We start from the raw sequence: 21,262 nt of genomic DNA, 5'->3' as shown, positions 1-21,262 counted from the left end.
AAAGATGGTCATCAAGACACGAGAACATAATGAGTAGGAACACGGTGGAAATGAAATGTTTGAGCGCGCAGAGAAAGATAGTATCTGTGTACAGGCTTGTACGGAAAATTTATTTGCGTTTCTTTGCGTTCAAAGACTGCCGGTCAAGCAAGTGGGTAAATGGGAGGCGGGACAAATCAACACGTTGATAACGGATAGAGCCGCCGTAAAATAGTCTGCTGAGATTCTCAATTTGTAAGATGAGTCTGCCGAGAGACAGTTTTGGCACAGGTAACACCTCAACGTCAGTTGCCATGTCGGCGGGAAATTGTCGATTCTGCAACCCGATTTGAAGACTAACTTTTTTCTGGCAAGCGCTTTACCAATATCCGCACACGGTACCTGGGTTGTTTGTTATCAACCTTGAGTTTGAACGTTTGGAGGAACATCGTACTTCGGATCCATGGAGCATTGAAAATTAGTGTCATCTTATCATACAGTAAAAAACTGATCATAGTTTCAGTACGGTAGGGTACCGGCTAGGGCACCGGCTATTCATATAGACTAGTACGGAAAGTAGTGTCTGTTCCAGAAAAATTATTTCCTTCCCTAGGTACATGTAATTAAATCCATCCAGGAGGAGGTTGGGGACCTTGTGTATGACCAGACACTCTCCATCCTTGGCGTGGGCGTAGTTGAATCTTTAATTTGCGAGCCCTGCTTCCGACTTGAGTGGCTTGTCTGTTGGAATCCCTCAGGTCCTTCTGTACTTCCACTGGTAGACTATAGATCAGAGTCGGCATGGCGGACGTCTTCCAGACACCCATCTCGCTATGGGCGTCATCAGACGTTTTGATGATAGTAGCGACGAGGAAAGCTAGACTGAGTACAAGCAAGGTGAGCGGGAAGGTGAGCCATCCCCAGCGCACGAGGACATATTGCTTTGTATTCCAGGCCCGTCCAGGAACCATTGTCATGCTTTCAGCGTTTGAACGCATGGCATTCGTTATAGCTACAGCCAGTTCCTTCATGTGGGAGACTACATCATTTGGCGCTTGCCACGGATTGAAGTCTAGGGCGCGAATACTGGGACCATTAGGGTAATTCTTGTACCGCAGAAAGGGAGTCGCGGAAGCATCATCAGCGGTGTAATACGAGGGAAAGAAGTCGTCGAATATTGCCATCGCATCATAAGCAGTGAGATTGCTTGCTCCAAAAGATTCCGCAGGCGTGGTGAGATTGGTGCGACTGAGGCTCGAAATGGGTGCTTCGATGGTGATGTTCTCCAAGTAGGTGGTAAAACTGCCGCCGCCCTCTTCTTCTGGTACTTCAAAACTTTCCCACGGCCATGGACCAGCTGTCTTATTTTGTAAGATAGCCGTAACTTCTTCGTGGTAATTGCCCCAGACGTAGCTTGACTTGATGGATTTGACACACCAAAAGAGAACGCATTCGTGTACGATAGGTTCTTCGCTTGAGCAAACACTCTGAGAGCCGTTTCGCGCAGAGAAAATTAGGGTGTCAAGAAGTGTGTTTCGGAAGTCATTGTAGTGAATTGAGCCAGTTCCGTAATAACTCTTTTTCCAATACATCTCAGTCATCGGAAACACACGCACCAGCAGTGCTTCCCCGGCGGGGTTCGATTTTGGGACAGTGTCATTCCGAACGATGTATCCAGACACGAGAGTTGGAGAACTACTGGTAGCATTGAGAAAATATCCGCAAACATGTCCGATTGGAGCATTTTTTGTTGGGCCCGTGGAGTGAGCACTCCAGTCGATCGTGGTGTTAAGACAAGCATAGGTCAAAAGCTCTGGTCCGTCCAATTGGGTGCAATGACTGCATACCGCGAGTGTCTTGTATTCTGGCCAAGTGCAGTTACTCGCTGGACACGACATGCACTGCAGGTCTTGTCGAGTTACCAGACTGCACTAAGTGTGTGCCGTTGCCATACAGATATTTTTGCACCACTGACATGGTATTCGTGTCGTATTGCGATGATTGCCAGCCTTGGAAGTATTCAGGAATGTACGCAGGTTTATACCGAACGACTGAAGCTATCGCACTGGAGACTTGCTCTAGGGCCCATCGATCTGGATAGTCCGTCACCTGTTGGAAGAAGGTATCGCTTGCGAGTAAGAGCAATGACAAGATTGCACCGAGCGCTGCGAGCGATCGGCCTCTGGTGCGAAAAAGAAGCAGGAACGATCCCCAGGCTCCTCGAGATGCCTTGTCGAAGATCTCAAAATCAATCATCTCTTTCGATTCGCTACCATGAAACCATGTCCATTTCAATTTTCCGATGCCCTCTGAAATAGGAGGAATCAGAGCTGCGGAAGTAATCTTTGATAGGACATTGTACGTTGCGAGTGCGAGAGATCGCTGAATCAATGGCTGGTCTTGACAGTGCAGCAAACTTCCAACAATGGCGCCCTGGAAATCTTCTGGTCAGGTTTCCAGTCCAAGCAAATAGATAAGCATTGGTCGCTTACCATACATGCGGCACTCGTGGCCCAGCTGACAATCTCGAACAGCCATCGCTTGGAAGTATTCTGTGATGCATTATATCGAGCTAGTTTCCTCTCGATGCGTTGTGGTATGTCGAGTGATTGCGTTTGCAGAATTGATGCTCGATACGATGGAAGTTCTTCGTCCCTGTAAAGCATGGCCGATGAGGTATGGTGTCGGTCATTGTGTGGTTAAGGTTCCGAGTCGGACGCAACGACCTTGGGTATGGAGGGAAAACAGCTCTTCAAATTCCGAAGACCCTGTCCTGTCGTAACCTCTGGTGTGAAAATCCATCGTTGCCAAGATCTTCAACATCACATGATGGCGTCAGCAATGTAGCTGTAGGATCAGAACCTAGCCTTGTATTGCGTAACGTGGAAAACAACACCGGATTGCTTGATCGACCCTTTGGTATTAAGCGCTTATCCTTTGGCGCTGTACCAATAGCCGGCGAGATGCAGCACTAGCGGTGCGTTGGTACGGCGGCACTTGGGGAAAGGGTTAGCCAATAGGGTCCAATGCTTTGACGCTGAAGATGTTGCGAAACACGAAACCTCGAAGTCAGAGAAGGATAAGCTAATCTGGTTTGGTAGATGTCTGGTAGACGTAGCGACGATTTTACGAGAATTCACCAAGGGCATCTCAAAGGAAGTGGGCCTGTCGTTCTGGAGTCAAATATCTTGTTCTTAAAGCGCAAGTCGTCACTGTTGGTCATGGCTATTTCACTAATCTCCATCCGAACCCTCTTACGAAGTCAGTCTGTCGACGCGGTGTATATTCGGTCTCGTATTCCACTAATTCGAAGCTCAATACGAGGCTGAAACAATAAGAACATCTTACAAGGAGGAGGATTCGCGGCGCATCAATATGAAGTAGTGTATTATGAGATTTGAGTGGCAAACTGTGAATGCACGATATCTTTACATTTCTGACAAGGCCATCGCATGTCATGACTGTTCCGTGCAACTGTCTTTAAAATATAAGCTGGTACCTCATAGGAGTCGGGAGAGCGAGTAGCCAGGATTATGAACTTCATCAGAGCTCCAGACCAGCCTCTGAAAATCTTAAAGAGACCAAGGTGGAGTAATACGATCCATAGCTGTATCACCCGTTACTGACATCTGAAAGTGCCGTCATCACAAGCAAATCACGTCCGTTATACGTAGGCGCTGATAGTGTTGGAATCGATGTTCCGGTAGCTGCATCTTGCAAGTGCGTGGTGACTTCGACGGACATTGAACTCGCTCCATCGTGGCTATTCCCTCTTAAGGACAGAGTTTATTGACTGCATTCGAGCTCTGGATGTTGAGTATGGTAACCGCTGGAGGATGCATCACGTGTGCGGGCACGATGTGACTTGGTTGCGGCAAGGGCTGATTGGCGTGGTTGCTCACCCCCCCAAGGTCGTTCACAGCCAATCGCTTCGACTCCAGCAGGGCTGCCAAAACGCCGCCAAGTCGCATCAAATTGATCAATCCTGGTAATTGGTTGGTAACTGATTCGATAGATGTAGAGACTTGGGAAATTGCAGGAGGAGAATTAAGCTCGAGTTTTTGTCACTTACCAATGTTGCCTTGCAAAAGGTCCTGGAAGCGCTTGCGGATGTGATTGCTCACTGTGATGTGATTACTGGTAATGATACGATCCATTCCGACGCCGTCTTGTAATTCCCGGATGCACGACCTAACGTTTTTTGTGCTGATAGTTTGATCTTTGTGTTTCAGGCTGCCTCGTCTGTGACCCATCAAGTGTGCTCTCAAGGCGGTCTTCCAATGACGAGTCTGCAGATGCATAATGCTGGAATGGTGCCTGCGTAGCCAGTGTGATCAGATAGTATCCGTGGCTTTCAGCGGTTATGACAGTGAAATGTATCACAAACCGAAGCGCCGGTGGAGAGAAGGTGGAGATGATCATGTCGTGTAATGTACCGGGGTTGATTTCTGCTGCTACCACGATGTCAGATAAAGGCGTCGTATCTGCCTGCTGATTACTGTTGTACTCCGCTCAGAGAAACCACAAGAACATCCAGCTCCTGCTACACAAGCTCGGTTCATAGTCACCAGTCTCAACGGAGCACAAGTTCCGTCACTACAGCACATCCAGCATGCATACCGGCATCTTCCTTCTCTTTGTGACATTCTCCTTATCTTTTACCGCAGCAGGTCTCGCGATCAAGCACGTGAGTCATCGCGATAAAGGGCTCCAAGAAGTCAAAGACTGATTGTATGTAGGGCGTTCCAGAAGATGGTCTACTCATACAACGTCGCAGTCCTGTTGTAGTCGACGCGAGTCGCCATGTTATCGAGCGAAAGTCCATAATCGAGGATGTACCGGCTCCTGTTGTCGAATCCGGCTTATCTACGGTCACAGATGGAGAGATTATGAGCAAGGACGATGCTTCAGCTTCGGATCAAGACCCTACGACTATTTTAAAGACGAGAGATCAAGGACACAGAGATGATGACAGTCAAAGACGGACTGCTGACCTGGAACAACGAGCTGACCGCCACGGGCCCGGATATGGCAGGAGGTCAGACAACCTAGAACAACGAGCTGACCGCCACGGGCCCGGATATGGAAAGAGGTCAGATGATCTAGAGGTGCTCAGCGAACGACGCGGTGGTGAATATGGCCAATGATCGGGGGGATGCGAAAATGTCCAACTGTGGCTCTGCCGGACGAAGCTGCTTTGATGACGCGCCAAGATTGAGTACGGTTCTTTTCTTAATTTCCTCGCCTAATTTCTTCCTGGCAGATGGATTGTTGTTTGGGCCTGAGGGTTATATCCAGCCAGGAGGAGGCTGATTTGGTCTCGATTTGGGCGTAAAAGGTGTGAACAGATTTCCAGACACTCGCCAGCCTCCATTCGGCTGCAATTTTACTTTTAACTCCTTGGCTTTCGACCTTGGTGTTCCTGTGCTACCGGATCTTGTGATTTTGTTCTGCATTTCATCAGGTAACCCGTAGAGAAGAGTAGCATATGCTGAAGTTTTCCAGACACCTACACGATCACGCTCAGCTGCAGACTTTGCGATTGTAGCGGCGAGAAAGACTAGGGATATCAAGAGAAGACCAAGTGGCAGAGTCAACCATTGCCAACGAACTTGCACAAAGTTTTCCCGACTGAACGCCTCTCCGTGGAACATCTGCTTAGTGCTGGAAGACCTTATTACGTTGGTCATTGATGCCGCCAATCTTTCCATGTGACGCGTCAAATTGTTGGGGGCATTCCATGGGTTGAACGTCATGGTGCGAGTGTAGGGGCCATTGAAGTAATTTTTGTACCTGAGCAGAGGAACCGCAGATGCTTCTGCGCTAGTATAGGTAGACGGGAAGAAATCATCAAAGATGACCATGGCGTTGTATATAGTGACGTTCCCAACAGTGTATAGAGCATTCTTAGCAGCGGTGTCCAGGTGCTGTGTGTGTGACCGGCTTGGTTGGAGGGTGATGTTCTGCCCATAGATCAGATTTACGGTGTCGATATCGACCTGGAAAGATTGCCATGGCCATGCCACTGGTTCAGAAGAAGTATCCCAGTATTCGGAAGTGACGTTTTCGGTATATAGACCAAACTCATACGATGAGCTAACAGTCTGAACACACCACGAGAGTATGCATTCATGTACTGTGGGAAGTTTGTGATGATAGACACTCTCTAGGCCATCAGGCGCAGACGCGATCAGGGCATCAAGAAGAGGGTATCTAACATTCTTGAAAAGCACAGAACCTTCTCCATACAATGGCTCTTTGGTATCAAAATCGGTGAGCGGAACAGCGCGCATCATCAATGCTTCCCCAGGCGTATTAGTCTCGTTGCTGGCTATATAGCCCGACAACAAGACTGGCTTGTTGCTGGTAGCATTGAGAAAATGGCCACACACTGTTGCGTTTGGGTAAGGTTCCTCCGTGATAGGCCCTGTCCAGTTGGCGCTCCAGTCAACAGTCGTTTCCATGCAAGCGTATGTGATATCCAGTGCGGCAGACGCGTCTTCACACCGACTACAAATAGCCAAAGTCTCATACTCAGGCCATGTGCAGTTGCTTGTGGGGCATGACAAAGGTATGTCTGGCCGTGTACCGTTACCAAATGCTACAGGTAGTGTCCCGTTGCCATAAAAGAACTCTTTAACAATCGGATAAAGGTCTTTGTCGTAGACTCCAGCCTCGCGGTGCTGGGTGAACTCTTTTGTAAGCACAGGTTCGTAACGGGCGATCCTTGGAATTTCGCCAGTGAGATTGTTCCGCAATGCCCATCGCTCTGGAAAGTCAACGACTTGCTGGAAGAAGGGATCGAGTGCCAAAGAACCCAGCATTATCATGGCCCCAACTGCTGCTAGAGCTCTTCCTTTCGTGCGAAGTAACAACAACATGGATCCCCAGGGTCCTCTCGAAGCATTGTCGAAAATCTCAAAGTCCCACATCTGCTTTGAGTGCTCCAGGAACCAGCTCCATTTGAGCTGACCGAGAGCCTCTGAAACAGGAAGGATGAGAGCAGCACCTGCCATCTTGGACAAAATGGAAATGTAAGTGTTCAGCGTCAAATGCGTCTTCTCCTCGAGTGTCCATTTCGACAGCGATTCGCCTTCCAGATAGATAAGTACTCCGATCACCGCACCCATACAGACAGCGCTGAACAGCCAGCTCAGTATTTCAAGAAACCATCTCTTAAGAGTACTTCCAGAAGCACTGTACCTCCAGAGCTTCTCCTCAATGCGCTGGGCGATGTTGAAGGAGGCGTCAGGCCTCTCATTGATGGGTGACGTGACCTCAATGGAAGGTGGCTTAGGCAGACCGTGAGTGATACCTAAACCAGGATCATTAGGGTTGATCGGTGTCTTCTCATTGAAATGCGGTATTTGCAATGTGGGCAGACCTTCCAACTGTGTTCGCGGGCGCTGTGTTGGAAAGAAGTGAAGAGTTGGTCGGCGAGGTTCCTGATGCTGGATCTCAGGAGGTGGCTCAGGGATAGGCCATACACTGGAACGATTGCTGGATGTCTGAATCGTGGTGGTTGGGCTCGTTGGTACTGGACTGATCTTAGGCGCAATCAGGTGGGTGTGTTTGGAAGGTGCTAGTCGACAATGTGTGAGGACCTCCGGAGTGGTAGGCGTTGTTGGGGTAGTGCCATATGTCTTCGTTGTTTTCCGTTCATCATGAGCTTCGAGGAAGATGGGGATTCCCGGAAATGCTGGCCATTGCTTGCCGTCGCGCGTTGAACGCCGTGTGGACGAGGCCTGCCCCGACTTTAAGATTGGAAAAGGCATGAAAGCGAACGTGAACGTGAATGCTGGTGTAACAATAGAAAAGAACAAGGCCCTTGAAAGGATGTGTTTCGCAGAAACAAATAGTTGGAATGACTGTTTGACCAAAGAGAGGCGGACCGAGTTTACCTGTATGACTATAGCACAATGTGACCATGCAGGCTTAGGTACAATTTTCTAAAGCCGCATATATGCAATGCAGCTGCATGAAACGGTAAGACACGCTCTCACTGGATGTTCCCACACCAACAGTGCCTTCTCTTTGAAAAGTGGTGCATAACAACACCACCGACCATTCACCTTACACCTTAAGCGCAACGGCTGCTCCCAGCCACCTGCAAAACATGGCGAGAAGTGCCAAGAGAGTCGGCTGAGTGTTGATTTAGCACACTTGTGTGCGGCGTGGTCGTCGGCCGCTGTTGGGCCGGGTCACCGGTGAGAGTCGAGCCGTAGAGAGATGGGGTATAGCCGCTGTCTGACCAGCTGGCCGACCTAGTGAGTAATGTAGCCGCCGGAGGAAAGACACTATATGCAGTTGGGAGTATTAATAGCAATCGGCCCCCTCATGAGGCAGGGTGGATGACGACGGTGTGGCACAGTATATAAGCGCTTCTAGCCTCATGCTTTCCAAGTCCCAAGTATCAGCGTGCGTCAAGGCATACTCAAGCTCGCAAGATACCGACGGAATCTTCAGAATCGCATTCGAGAAAGATAGATTACCTGGGATGCATCCGAATGATAGATAGTGTTGTGTGCTGTGTGGATGTTGTGCGGAAAACTTGTTTGGGCTCGTGCGGCGTTCACGCGCTTGAGCGCTAACTGCCGATCCTCCTCGGCTTATTTTTAGTTGCCAATGGCAAGCGCAGGCGCAATCGATAAGATTGAGATACAATGATAGCGGCGTTAATTGACTGCCAGCACAAGGTTCCCGATACGGTGACGGCCGCACAAATCCTCTACAGGTTATTGTATAAATCTCAGTTGCAATGTCTCGCACCATGTTATGATTTACAAGAAGGTCGAATTCCAATACCTAGGTATGATCGGGATGGGACGTCCTCGAGATCCCCCAGCTCTCATTTCTCGCTTCCACCGCCAATCCGCATAATCCCTCAGACAGACGCATTCCAGGCGCTAAGGCTTACTCTCGGTCCCCCTATTCGTCATTTCAATCTGACAGCCATGTGTATAGACGCTCGCGTCAAATCTAACACTTGCGGCTGCTCCAGCGCGGCTGCTCCAGACTTCCTGCGACCTTTTCTCAGCCTTAATTGGCTCCATGCCCGGCGATCATGTTTTAAGACCTAACGCATCTGCATATGATTCGCTTGCAGACCTAACGTGTCCGCCTTGTCGGTCAGAGGTCTGTCTCGTTCTGTTATCGCTTCGCCACCATGTCAATCTTGGCGAGAATTGGCATGTGCAAAGTTGTCAACAAGCAAGCTGGCTTGGTAAACTTAATTAACTTAATTAGAAATAGCCAAGTTAACTAAATTAATCCTGTACGTCTGTTTTTGCAAGCAATTTAAGCTATAATAGACTGTAAGATTGCTTAAGTTAACTTAATTGCTTACTTGCTTAGCTAAGGCATAGAAAAAGTAAGGTTGTAGAGGTAGTTGTTAATTAATTATTGCGTACTTTTCTGTTATTAAGCTACTAATTAGCTTACTTGCCTATAATAGTTAGTTACCTCTAGCTATTAACATACGTATACGTACTGCTTTTAACATATTAACTACTACCCTATCTTATCTATAAGCTTACTTTATATATATTATTTTATTACTATACCTCCTAAATATAGTGTTAAGGCAGCTAAGGCAGCTAAATTGCTAGCTAAACGTTGCTATAAGCCTACCTAGCAGCTGTTAGAGAGCTAAAGGCAGCTTATGCTGCTACCTACCTAGCGCCTATTACAGCTAACGTACTCCACGGGTGAGCGGATCAAACGGGTGAGCGGATCACTCTGCCAAGACCACACCAAACCTCCACCTTACCACGCAATGCCTCAACAACAACATTAATCTACGCCCTTAAGAGAAGCTGCAATACAGCTTGTGCTCTAGGCAATTAAATAAGACGTAATACTTACCCTGTAACGCGCTGCAGCTATATATAACGCGCCTTACAGCACACTACACGCTTAATACACAGAACAACCTGCATAAGCTAATTATACGCCAGTTTAACAGATTATAAACTAGACTAAGGAGGACGTAATTACTAAGTATATCCTTAAGCTAGATATATAAGGATTTGCCCCTTAGCTGGCTGCTGTAGCTAATATAGCTAATTCTTTGCGTGCTAAGCGTAATATAGGCTATGTTAGCATAAACTGGCCTAACACGTTTGTTAAGCGCCGCCCTAACCTTAAAGTAAGGTTTAATCGCAAGTAAGACTATAAGAGAGCCCTCTGTAAGGATCTAGAGATTATTAGGGGCTAGTTTAGGCTTGTAGCGAATGTTAAAGCTAAGTATAGCATCTAGAACAATAACACATACAACTTTAATAAGACAGGCTTTATAATAGGCTAGATATTAACAGGAGCAGTTGTTATAGGCTTAGAGTGTTAAGGACAGCTAAAGGCAGTGCAGCAGGGTAATTAAGAGTGGACAACGGTCATACAGGGCATTAATGGCACAGGGTAGGCTATTCTACCCTTTATTATCTTTAAAGGCTGCAACCACCTCTCTGCCTGGTACAAAGAGGACAATCTGCCCTATAACTGGGTTATTAGAGTCTCTAAGAACAGATAGACTACTAACAAGCTTAGTCTAGACTAGTTAAAGCACTTTAATGCCTATACAAAGACGCGCACCTAAGGAGTGCACCAGCTGCTCCTTATTAACAGCCACAAGAGCTACAACTCCCTTAACTTCTAACAATACTGTAAGAAAGTAAAGATTGTTACACTGTGTATGCCTCTACACTTATCTTACCTCTTATAACCACTAAATGTGGGTTATTTTGCCCCTCTAAAGAAGGTATATAGGCGCTAAGCTAAGAATCTTATATACAACTATATTACTTATATTACTAAAACTAAGTTCCTACTATGCTTTATAGACGCCTATAAGGAGACATTTACTTCTAGCAATATCTAAGGAGGCTTCTAAGGCGCTAGAATAGTCCCCCTTAACCCAGAACAGGTTATAATAGGTCTTAATGTCCGCCTACGTACCCTACCGCTACCTACTATAGAAGATAAGCCCTAGCAGTCCTAAACCCTAAGCACTACCCTGCAATTAGGGTCGTAATTAACGCTGGTTTAAGAGAGGATTTAAAGGCATGCAAGCAGCTTACTAACTTTAATAGTTAAGGCCTTTAAAAAGCTTGCTAAAGGCGCAGCTATAGTAGCGCATAAGCTAGTGTTAGCTTAAAGAGAGATTACTAGGCTTCAAGCAGCAAATAAGGCTGCTACGCGACGTAAATTGCATAAAAGAAAGCAATTACAGCAGGAGGGAGTCCTAACAGCTAAGGAAGGCCTTTAATTAACTACTCTAACTAAGTTTAGGGCGTGTGGTAATAGTAAGAAGGCAAAGAAGCAAGTGCGCGCTAAAGGAGGGGAAGTAACCTAAAGACGCTGTACAAAGTGCTATAATGTTAGATATAACTTACGTACATGTAAGAAGGCTGTAGAAGATGTTTCTAAATAATATTATATACTGCACTACTGTATATAAGGCCAAAGTGGGCTAATGCGAGCTATAATAGGGTAGAGATTTGGTGTGGTCTTGGCAGAGTGATCCGCTCACCCGTTTAATCCGCTCACCCGTGGAGTACGTTATTACAGCAGCTATTGTTACTAATTAAGTCCCTATTATTGCTATTGCTAACGTACCCCACGGGCGAGCCGCTCAACAGGCAAGCCGCTCACTTTTGCCAAGCCCCCACCAAACTTCTCCTCCTACACCAATGTCTTCTTAACAACACCATTTAGACGCGTTAAAGGAAGCTCAGATACAGCTTGCGCTCCAGGCTCTTAAACAAGACGCAAATCTCTCTTAGTAACGCGCTGCAGCTATCTACAGGGTCCCTTAAAAGACACTAAGCAACTAACACATAGGACGACCTTTACGCGCAGATTCTATAGCTAACTTATAGAAGCTAGATAATAATAAGAAGGAGGTGATTATTAAGCATATTCTTGAGCTAGATGTGTAAGGATTTTCCTCTTAGCTCTTAGATGTAGCTACTATAGCTAATTCTTTGCGCGCTAAGCGCAATCTAGGCCCTATTAGCGTAAACTGGCCTAGTACGTTTGTTAAGCAACACCTAAAGCTTAAAGTTAAGTTTAATCGCAAGTACAACTACAAGAGAGCCCTCTGTAAGGATTCTGAGGTTCTACAGGGCTGGTTTGGCCTAGTAGCTAATATTAAAGCTAAGTATGGCATCTAGGATAAAGACACGTACAACTTTAACAAGACAGGCTTCATAATAGGCCAGATCTCCCCAGAAGCAGTTGTTACAGCTTCAGAACGACGGGGTCGGCCAAAGGCTATCTAGCCAGGCAACTAAGAGTGGGCTACGGCTATAGTGAGCATTAATGCTAAAGGATAGGCTATTCTAGCCTTCCTTATCTTTAAAGCCTACTACTACCTCTCTGCCTAGTACAAAGAAGAGGATCTGCCTTATAACTAGGTTATTAGAGTCTCTAATAACAGCTGGACTACTAACAAGCTTGGTCTTAACTAGTTAAAGCACTTTAACAGGCATATAAAGGAGCGTACTATTAGCACCTACTATTTACTTATTATTAATAGTTATAAGAGCCATAACTCTCTTAAATTCTAGCAATACTGCAAGGATAACAAGATTATTACTCTCTGTTTGCCTTCTTACTTATTACACCTTACACAGCCCCTTAATATAGGTTGTTTTGCTGCTTTAAAGAAGGCGTATAGGCGCTAAGCTAAAATACTTATACATAACTAGATTAACTATATTATAAAGACAGAGTTCCTGCTATGCTTTATACGCGCCTACAATGCTATAATTACTTCTAAGAACATCTAGGGAGGGTTCTAAGGTGCTAGATTAGTCCTATTTAACCCAGACTAGGTTATAATAGCCCTTAACGTGAAGTTGCGCACTCTATTACTACTACTACCTGTTAACAACAAGCTCTGGCAGTTGCAAACCCTAAGCAACACCCTTAAACTTAGGTCGCAATTAACGCTTGTGAAGACAAGGATTTAGAGGCATATAGATAGTTCGCCTACCTCTATAGTTAAGGCGTTTAAGAAGGTAGTAAAAGAGGCAGCAATAATTGCGTATAAGCTAGTGTTAGCGCAACAGGAGATTACTTAGCTTTAAGCTGCTAATAAGGCAGCTATACAACAAAAATTACATAAAAGAAAGCAAGTTTAGGCAGAAGGGACCCTAACAGTTAAGGATAGCCTGTAATTAATAACTCTAAAGGAGTTTAGGGCGTGTAGTAATAGGAAGAAGGCAAAGAAGCAGGTGCGCGCTAAAGGAGGTAAGCCCTCCTAAAGACGCTGTAGACAGTGCAATCAGACAGGACATAACGCGCGAACGTGTTAGAAAGAGGTAGAAGTAGTTTCTAAATAGTATTACAGGCCATACTGCACTTTGCAGCACTAAACTAGGTTATTTTGGGCCATAATAGGGTGGAGTTTAGTAGGGGCTTGGCAAAAGTAAGCGGCTCGCCTGTTGAGCGGCTCGCCCGTGGGGTACGTTACTGGCTTCTCTGCCTATTAACCTGCTGTTAACAGCTTCCTTAGCAGTAACTAAGGTGCTGTAGGAGACTTAATTCTGTAATAATTAGCTAGCTAACGCGTTAGCGCTAGAGGAGGATTCTGTAGCTGCTACAGAGGCTTCTAGTAAGCCTAGTAATAGTGTTAATGCGCTGTTTAAAGGGCTTATAGATAACTTTACAGGTCTTAATTAGTAGTAATTACCTAAGTTAATAAAGCTATTAGCGTAGTTATTATAGAAGAAAAGCTAGGTCTATTACTATAGGTATTATACAGTTACTAAATTACTACCTTATTAAGTCTTCTTTATCTGCTATATTTGTTATTAACAGTGCGCGTAAGGTAGCAGTAAGTACAACATTACTAACGTAACTACTTCTACTGCTAACTACTTACTTACAGCTTATTAGATAACTACTAACAGTAAGCTAGTAGCTCTAGTTATAGCTAATAGGCAGCAATTATTACGCTAAATACTTACTAATAGCTAGTAGCTACTGCGTATAATAGCTAACACTATAAGTAACTTTAATATATAGGGCTTCTATATAGCTGCTGTATTATAGCTTATAAGTAATAACTACCTACTCTGTAAGTTTAAGACACTATTATTTAGGCAAATAATAGAGTTTGTAAACCTAGAGGCAGCGTAGGCGCTGTAGGCGTCCTATAATAGCGTATTAAGGTTTGTAATAAAGGTCTACGCGTTTATACAGCTACAGGTTACTTAGGCCTTATCTAACGCTGTTAGTAAGATCTATATAAGTTTTAATAGAAAGTTAGCTAAAGGTAGCTATTATGCCTTTCTAGGTATTATTACTTACTTTACTAATACTACTAGCAAAGTAAGAGACCTGTAACTAGCTCTGCTGCAGCTTATAGGTTACTACACTAGCAAGAAGATAGGTAAAGTTATTACCTTAATTCTACAGCAATTTAGCGTACGCAGCAGCTAACTAAAGTGTTTTATTCTTAATAACGCTACCCCTAATAACCTTACTATAGCTAGGTTAGTAGAAATCTATAACTAAAACGTAAGTAATGTATAACTACACTACAGCTACTATATTATAAATCTTATTAGCTAATAGGTAATATTTAGGCGCAATAAAGAGAGTTATAATAGCTTACTAGCTACTACAGCTAATAAGGCAGCGTTTATAGAGTCTTAGCGCTATAAGAGACCTATTAGCGTACTTTTTATAGTTATTAACTACATTAAAACACTATAATAGTATAATTTACTAGACAATTATTAACACTGCGCTAATTAGAGCCTACTAGTTAAGCTGCAGCGTAAGGTTATACTGCCTATTAAGCTAGTTGTTACTTACTAGAATAGCTATAAAGCTACTATTAAGCGCACTATCTACCTCTAAGAGCCTCTCTACCTTTATATTAGTTACTATATCTACTACTAAGCTACTAAGGATAACCTATAAACAAGCTAAGGTAAGGTGTGTACTGTTAGCGTGCTATTATAGATACGCTCTAATAGCTTAACTACAGCTAATTAGGAGGTACTTACTAACTATTTGTAAGTCCTTTAGCTATTAAAGCTTGCTACTAAGCAGCTTAAAGGCAGAGGTATCTACAGTAAGTTTAGCGCCAGCTATAAGGTTATCCTAGTGTTTAATTATCTACTTAACACCTATAAGAATATTACTATAGTATTTAAATTAGTTAACTACAAAGTATATAATGTACCTAAAGACTACCTACTAATTAATATACGTGCTAGCTAGAATAAGCTAAATAAATACTACAGTAAGCTTACTAAGTTACTATACTACTATACTACTACACTACTCTACTTATACTACAAATTATACTATAAGAAAGTATAGGTAGATAAAACTAAGCTACTAGCTAGATGCTATATTAGCTTTCTATAGATTTAGGCTACGTATAAGCCTAAGGAGCTACCTCTACAGCACCTAAAGCTAGCAGCAGGTAGCTCTATTAACAACGCTATTAACACTGTTATTAACTCTAAACTAACTAGCGCTATAGCTGTTACTAATAAGTATAATAACTAGTGTAGGTATAAGCTACAGTAGACGCAGGAGTATTATAAGAGTAATACTATAGAGTCTGTAGTTATATATTAGCTCTAGCTTAAGCTAGTATATCTTAACCTTACGCAGTTAGCTATTAATATACTTACTATCCCTGCCTCTAGCAGCAATTATAAGCGTATGTTTAGTAAGCTTAGTAATCTACTTAAGCCTAAGCAGTATAAAGTAAATAGTTACTTATTATTAGCTCTATAGGCACTGCGCAGCTAGATCTGCACAGGTTTCTTAACACTAAATAGAGCCTAAACAGAGGGGTAGACTAACAATAAGATAGACTCTAAGTACGCAATAGGAGACTAGGGAACAGATACTTACTAATTTTGTACTAGAGTATTCTTTTACTACACTAAATTACTTAATTAAATTAATTAACTAAGTTAATTAAGCCTCCACAGCAATCTAATTAATTTAATTTGCTGCTCTGATTGCGCTGACTAAGCCAATTCAAGCCGGTGCCGCCAAGTTGATTGACTTGATTGTTGACAACTTTGGGCATGTGAACAGTCAGGTCAACGGCTCGTGCCTACAGGATCTAAGCACGGCTGTCTCCCCTATACACTTCGGTACCATAACCTAAGACTTAGGCTTCTTACCAACATGACGTTGTTCGCTCATGCTATATCTTACTATCTGAATCTTGTGGGTAACTGAAGCCTCGAGCGGCTCCTAGTCAAGCTTCTAGTCGAGCTCGAGGCCACGCTGCAGCAATCTCGCTTCTACATCAAATCTTCAACATTGAAAGTGGGCTAAACTTCCTTTGACACACCCGCAAACGAATGCCTTCTTTTCATCGTTCCTGGGGTTTCGTTAGCTTAACGAGAGCAGACAATCTCCAAGTTGTGTAGAATAATCTTGAACACCATCTCGCATTTTTCGCGCAGCTGCTATTTTTGCTTTTTGCAAGCAAGTATCAAAGGAACTCCCTGAACAACCTTTGATCTCTTGCACTTCTCTCGGTACAACCCAAGTAATGATATCAGGTAGAGGGCGTGATTGCGTTCAAGCAGCCAGGAACAATGACTAGACTATGGTCTTGGAACAGTTAGCAGTCTTCAAGCTGATATGGATCTCCTTAGCTTTAGCTTAATGATCTGCATGTGTTCGTCCATGGAGCCCAACCGCCTTGCTAATCAGAATCATGCGGCATAAGTGCCCCTTAAATGTCGGTATCCTCTTGTTGCATAACTGAACCACGTTCTAAAACAAGGGAGCATTGTAAAGGTAGCGAGGGAAGAGCGAGGGAAGGGTAGACCTACATACATCTGATAGCGCGATCGCAACGGCTAGTTTGCGTACCCCTTCATATTTCAGGAAACTCAACAAATCTTTCAAATCTTAAATCATGATCGGTTCGTGTGTGCGTGAGTGTCACGGTACCGAAGCTGCATATACGTAGGTAGTGCATGGTTGAAGTACTTTGCGACATCTCCACATATGCCCCGAGCTGATAGTTGTTAAACCAGACAGTAACCTACTTAGGAGCGCTTCCACTGACCCTTCCGCTTTGCTTTTCGAGATTGTAGTTGCTGATGGAGATTGAACGGTTATGTGTGCACTGATGTGCTCAGTCTTCGTTATGCCTAGACTTGATTTTTTTGCGCGAATAGCTTCGCACATGATTCAGGTAGCGCTGTTAGTGAGTGTGAATTGTCCAATGGATGTCGACTCCGAACGTTGAGCCGTCATCGCGAGGGACTGCCATGGGAATATGATGGCTGCGAATGTTGGTCCAAGCTTTGGGACATATGAATGTTTAAGTGTGACATTTACTTTTCGGGGTTAGGGCATTCGTACTATTGCAACAAGCAGTCGATTTGAGGATGGAGTAGATCGGGTGTAGTCAAGAAGCAGGCGAAGGGGCTATGGCAAACACATAGTGCGGGCTAAAAAAGCGCAAACGGCACCAACAAGCAAGAGAGAGAAGACTGACAAGCAGATATACGCCGAGTGCATCAGATTACTGGAAGTTGCGGCTCTCCTGAGTGACGCGTTGATCAATACCTGTGTTTTCTATGTGTCGCTAAGAGCGTCCGGATATCGCAGAAAGGCTACATGCGTGTGCCTCGTGTCACAACCAAGTTGCCGGATGTAGTCCAAAGACGCATACTTGCTGAGATCCTCGATAGTGTTTCGACCTTGTTCCTCGAACCCGAGCTTCTTGTACAAACTTGCTGCTGGGTTGTCGCTTGCGGTATCCAGATACATCAACATTTGCCGCTCATTGGCAAAATTTACTTCCCGTTGAATCAATCGGCTCGCCAGCCCCATGCCACGATAGTCTGGATGCGTTGCCAGGTTCTCTAGGAGGAAGTGCTTCCGGCCCTGGAGGGTCTCTTCTCTCAGCCGCCGCAGACCCAGAGTGAAGTCCATGACAAGATCTCTGTTGCTGCTGTCTGGCAAACTACGCTTGTACACTTCATCCTCGAACTGCTGGCGTTCTTCGCTGTCCTCTTGCGTTTCTGAATTTACCGACTCCGACCCTTCCTCGGCAGGAAGCGTCCATTGCGCTACAGCGGCGACTCCGTGTGTTTTTTGATGTCGAGCCACGACGAACCTGGAGTTCTCTTTTGCCATTTGCTCTGCGATGCGGGGTACCATCGATGTCGCTAGCTGGGCAGGGTCAACCTGACCGAATTGCAGATGGGTGAAGGGGGATGCCCAGGAGAGCGCAAACAGCAGCGCTATTGCATCGGCATCTTGAGGTTCGGCTTCCGAGACCTCGAATTTTGCTGCCATGGTTTTTGGTTGTAAGAATGGAGTTAGAAGGAAGTGACTGTGGACTCGTAGTTCACGTAGCGGCCTAAGTGGGTCACTGTTAGTTAGCGTTTATAAGCATATTTGGCAGATCGGACGTTTTATAGCGTTAATCGAAACCTCGGCCTCCTGTAAAAACGAGGTTGCTGTTAGGCTAGAGGCCTCGAGGTACACTAGTCTGATAGACTCCCTGTAAATGCGATTTCGTTGTCGCGGCAGTCAAACAATGATTCAAATCTACCAAGTAATCTTGAAAGATGACTTAGAATTCGCAGCTTCCTAAATTTGGGCTAGTAAAAATAATCTGAATCTGTTGTTAGGGTTTGAATCACCTCGAGTTAAACACAGACATATATCTGAAGTTCTTGAGTCTCATTGAAGTCTAGTCTTTACGAGACAAAAGCCTACAAAGGCTCTCTAGTCATGGCTAGCCGAACTCCTGTCCTATAACACGGCGGCGTGCCACCTCCACAGCCTGAAAGCGCTGCCAATACGAAGGACCTTCATGTGTCAAACCATTTCAGCTCGTCTGTGCGTCCAAATATAGCCCGGTATACCCTATCTCCATCTGGCTTGATCACCTCTTCAGTGTGAATGCTATGCAGACTGTACTCGCGCTCGTCTGGGCCACTGCCATCCGTTCCGTCCTTGGCTGATCCAAATATGCGTACGTGTATATAGGCGTCGTCTACGGCTGGCAGTTGGACCTTGCCGAACAGGTGCAGGCCGTATGCCGAGTTTGCGACGCGAACAGATTCGAGGTCGCGGGAGGTGAATGAGGTCAGGTCTGAATCAGAGACTTGTTTGACGGCGAGGAAGTATTCCGGTTCGTGTCCTGGACGTGTCAGTGGAAGCAAAGCGAGATTATGGGATACAACATACTGTCATGGTCGCGGCGAAGCTTTATAAGCTCCTCTTTTACGGTGGATAGGATGGATTCGAACGCGTTAATGGATGCCTGGTGTGGTGCATGTGCATCACCAAGCTGCACAGTCTCTTCTGTAGCCATACTAGTGGTAATGAATGTGTGAGGTTGCGAGTGACACGCTTACTGAAGGTCGCAAAGCCCATTATATGTAAATTAGCACGATGCTAGGATGATGCCATAGTATGTGTTGTTCAGGGGCTGTTTCAAGGCGAAGCTCTTGTCAATCACATCGCTGATCAATGCGAACAACTGGCAGCTGCATACATACGACCCACGAACAATCAAAAGGGTAGATCGGATCAAAGGAGACTTGGGCCTCCACAGACAAGAGCTCTAGTATCTAAAATGCGCACGTACACGTGCACAGTACTGTTCATAGGCCTGTCGTCGATAGCGCAAAGGTGCTTGTGCCGGGCCGGCTTCGGTGGAAAAGGAATGACGTCGGACCACGTGATTTGTGTCTTCAACATGATCAGGCAGCCTCTTTGCGCGTTCCTCGGATTGAAGCAGCAAAGTGCGATCCCGGAACGCCCTGGGTGCATGTGCATAGGGCGCGACCTAACCTGTTTTGGTCACAACTCCCACTGCATTAAAACTTGTGTACCATACCCATACGGTCCCTTCAACTCACAGTAGATGTCTGGAATCTCCATTGCCATGGCGACTACGATGGTAACGGCGGAGCCAATCGAACTCTCGAATCTTCGCAAAGAGTCCCGAGTCCCGCTCACAGACTACACCCCAGGAACATCCCTGACTGGACATCGCGATGAAGTCCCAGAAGACTCAACGTACACGACTACAGCGATCCCGGATGGTGGTTATGGATGGGTCATTGTCGCAGCAGGCTTCATCACCACGTTCTGTCACAATGGCATCATCAATTGCTGGGGTGTCCTGCAGGCGGCCCTCCTGGATTCAACCTTGAAGAACGAGAAGGCATCAACGCTGACCTTCGTTGGATCTCTCGGTCTCGCCGGTGTGGCCCTGTATGGCCTACTTGTTGTTCGCTTCATGCGCTGGTTTGGAGCTCGCATCACAGTCTTGCTCGGTGTATTTTTGATGGGTATGAGCATGATCGGTGCCAGCTTTTGCACCTCGAACATCGCGGGTCTCTTTGGCACCTTCGGCCTTATTGGCGGCGTTGGTATGGCTATGAACTATACTGTATCAAATGCTCTCCCCGTGCAGTACTTCAGCTCTCGATTAGGGCTCGCCAATGGTATCATCAAGCTGGGTGGCGGTGTGGGAGGTTGCGTCATGGCTGTCGCACTTGAGGCGATGTATCGAAAATTTGGCATTGCGTGGACCTTCCGGTTCCAAGGCCTGGTAACACTGGCACTCGGCATGCCCGCTGCTTGGATGCTCCAAGATCGCGTACCACTCAAGACCGCGCCCTTCTTCGATTCAAGCATGTTCCGCTCCATACCCTTCGTTGCAATATTCGTTGCCAGCGCCATTGGAGTCTTTGCACTATACATTCCACCCTTCTACCTGCCGCTTTTCGTCCAATCCATTGGCCTGAGCTCCGGTACTGGCGCTGGACTTGTCGCAGCGTTCAACGCCTGCAATGCCATTGGACGCTTCTTCGCCGGGCCACTCTGTGATAAGCTCGGACCGTTGAATATGTTCGTCACGGTGATGGCTGTCAACGCTGTCAGCATGCTCGCCATCTGGCCAGTCTCAAATTCGCTGCCTCCTCTGGTCGTTTTCGCAACGGTGAACGGAGTCGCCAATGGTGCGTATTTCACAACTCAGCCAACTGTAGTGGCTGGTATCTTTGGCCCTGGAAGGGCCACAGTAGCAATGAGCATGTCTGTCACGGGCTGGACAGCAGGTTATCTGATGGGTGCGCCTATCGCAGGTTACTTGCTTCAAGCTGCGGGTGGCAGACAAGGTGCAGGTATCGGTCACAGTGTTGAGGTGTATCGGCCTGCTATCTTCTATGCTGGAGGCATGGCTACACTGTCAGCTCTTTTTGTCATTCTGGCCAGACGGACGGTCGCGAAGAAGTTCCTCAAGCGGGTATAGGCA

At 45.8% G+C, this 21,262-nt stretch overlaps 9 protein-coding genes across 9 annotated transcripts, besides 11 other annotated features; 3 read left to right on the top strand and 6 right to left on the bottom strand.

Annotated features, from left to right (window-relative positions):
- Nucleotides 1–602: 602 nt before the first annotated feature.
- Nucleotides 603–1,580, bottom strand: EKO05_0005939 (uncharacterized protein; the record flags this gene model as incomplete). The annotated part of the gene is made up of 1 exon (XM_059636696.1): nucleotides 603–1,580. The coding sequence occupies one exon, from the start codon at nucleotides 1,578–1,580 to the stop codon at nucleotides 603–605; it is 978 nt and encodes a 325-aa protein (XP_059492679.1).
- Nucleotides 1,581–1,857: 277 nt separating this feature from the next.
- On the bottom strand, nucleotides 1,858–2,645 carry EKO05_0005938 (uncharacterized protein; the record flags this gene model as incomplete). The annotated part of the gene is made up of 2 exons (XM_038939699.2): nucleotides 1,858–2,412; nucleotides 2,472–2,645. The coding sequence occupies 2 exons, from the start codon at nucleotides 2,643–2,645 to the stop codon at nucleotides 1,858–1,860; spliced, it is 729 nt and encodes a 242-aa protein (XP_038798954.2).
- Nucleotides 2,646–3,752: 1,107 nt separating this feature from the next.
- Nucleotides 3,753–4,136, bottom strand: EKO05_0005937 (uncharacterized protein; the record flags this gene model as incomplete). The annotated part of the gene is made up of 2 exons (XM_038939837.2): nucleotides 3,753–3,964; nucleotides 4,052–4,136. 2 exons carry the CDS (start codon nucleotides 4,134–4,136, stop codon nucleotides 3,753–3,755), a joined length of 297 nt encoding a protein of 98 aa, XP_038798953.2.
- Nucleotides 4,137–4,591: 455 nt separating this feature from the next.
- Nucleotides 4,592–5,126, top strand: EKO05_0005936 (uncharacterized protein; the record flags this gene model as incomplete). Its single annotated transcript, XM_038939681.1, has 2 exons — nucleotides 4,592–4,666; nucleotides 4,719–5,126. 2 exons carry the CDS (start codon nucleotides 4,592–4,594, stop codon nucleotides 5,124–5,126), a joined length of 483 nt encoding a protein of 160 aa, XP_038798952.1.
- A 141-nt stretch (nucleotides 5,127–5,267) lies between these two features.
- Nucleotides 5,268–7,754, bottom strand: EKO05_0005935 (uncharacterized protein; the record flags this gene model as incomplete). Its single annotated transcript, XM_038945878.1, has 1 exon — nucleotides 5,268–7,754. The coding sequence occupies one exon, from the start codon at nucleotides 7,752–7,754 to the stop codon at nucleotides 5,268–5,270; it is 2,487 nt and encodes an 828-aa protein (XP_038798951.1).
- Nucleotides 7,755–8,642: 888 nt separating this feature from the next.
- Nucleotides 8,643–9,059, top strand: EKO05_0005934 (uncharacterized protein; the record flags this gene model as incomplete). The annotated part of the gene is made up of 1 exon (XM_059636695.1): nucleotides 8,643–9,059. The coding sequence occupies one exon, from the start codon at nucleotides 8,643–8,645 to the stop codon at nucleotides 9,057–9,059; it is 417 nt and encodes a 138-aa protein (XP_059492678.1).
- Nucleotides 9,060–9,174: 115 nt separating this feature from the next.
- Nucleotides 9,175–9,671: a dispersed repeat.
- Nucleotides 9,672–11,541: a mobile genetic element.
- Nucleotides 11,535–11,586: a dispersed repeat.
- Nucleotides 11,572–11,656: a dispersed repeat.
- Nucleotides 11,585–13,452: a mobile genetic element.
- Nucleotides 12,546–12,658: a mobile genetic element.
- Nucleotides 13,449–15,250: a dispersed repeat.
- Nucleotides 13,831–13,890: a tandem repeat.
- Nucleotides 13,876–13,965: a tandem repeat.
- Nucleotides 15,251–15,291: a tandem repeat.
- Nucleotides 15,292–16,037: a dispersed repeat.
- A 1,519-nt stretch (nucleotides 16,038–17,556) lies between these two features.
- On the bottom strand, nucleotides 17,557–18,282 carry EKO05_0005933 (uncharacterized protein; the record flags this gene model as incomplete). Its single annotated transcript, XM_038945877.1, has 1 exon — nucleotides 17,557–18,282. One exon carries the CDS (start codon nucleotides 18,280–18,282, stop codon nucleotides 17,557–17,559), a length of 726 nt encoding a protein of 241 aa, XP_038798950.1.
- Nucleotides 18,283–18,803: 521 nt separating this feature from the next.
- On the bottom strand, nucleotides 18,804–19,309 carry EKO05_0005932 (uncharacterized protein; the record flags this gene model as incomplete). The annotated part of the gene is made up of 2 exons (XM_038939957.1): nucleotides 18,804–19,135; nucleotides 19,183–19,309. 2 exons carry the CDS (start codon nucleotides 19,307–19,309, stop codon nucleotides 18,804–18,806), a joined length of 459 nt encoding a protein of 152 aa, XP_038798949.1.
- A 576-nt stretch (nucleotides 19,310–19,885) lies between these two features.
- On the top strand, nucleotides 19,886–21,259 carry EKO05_0005931 (uncharacterized protein; the record flags this gene model as incomplete). The annotated part of the gene is made up of 1 exon (XM_038945876.2): nucleotides 19,886–21,259. The coding sequence occupies one exon, from the start codon at nucleotides 19,886–19,888 to the stop codon at nucleotides 21,257–21,259; it is 1,374 nt and encodes a 457-aa protein (XP_038798948.2).
- Nucleotides 21,260–21,262: the final 3 nt, after the last annotated feature.

This window comes from Ascochyta rabiei, chromosome 9, assembly GCF_004011695.2.
Source record: "Ascochyta rabiei chromosome 9, complete sequence".
Classification (NCBI taxonomy): Eukaryota; Fungi; Ascomycota; class Dothideomycetes; order Pleosporales; family Didymellaceae; genus Ascochyta; species Ascochyta rabiei.
This window is presented reverse-complemented; position numbering and strand designations above follow the sequence as displayed.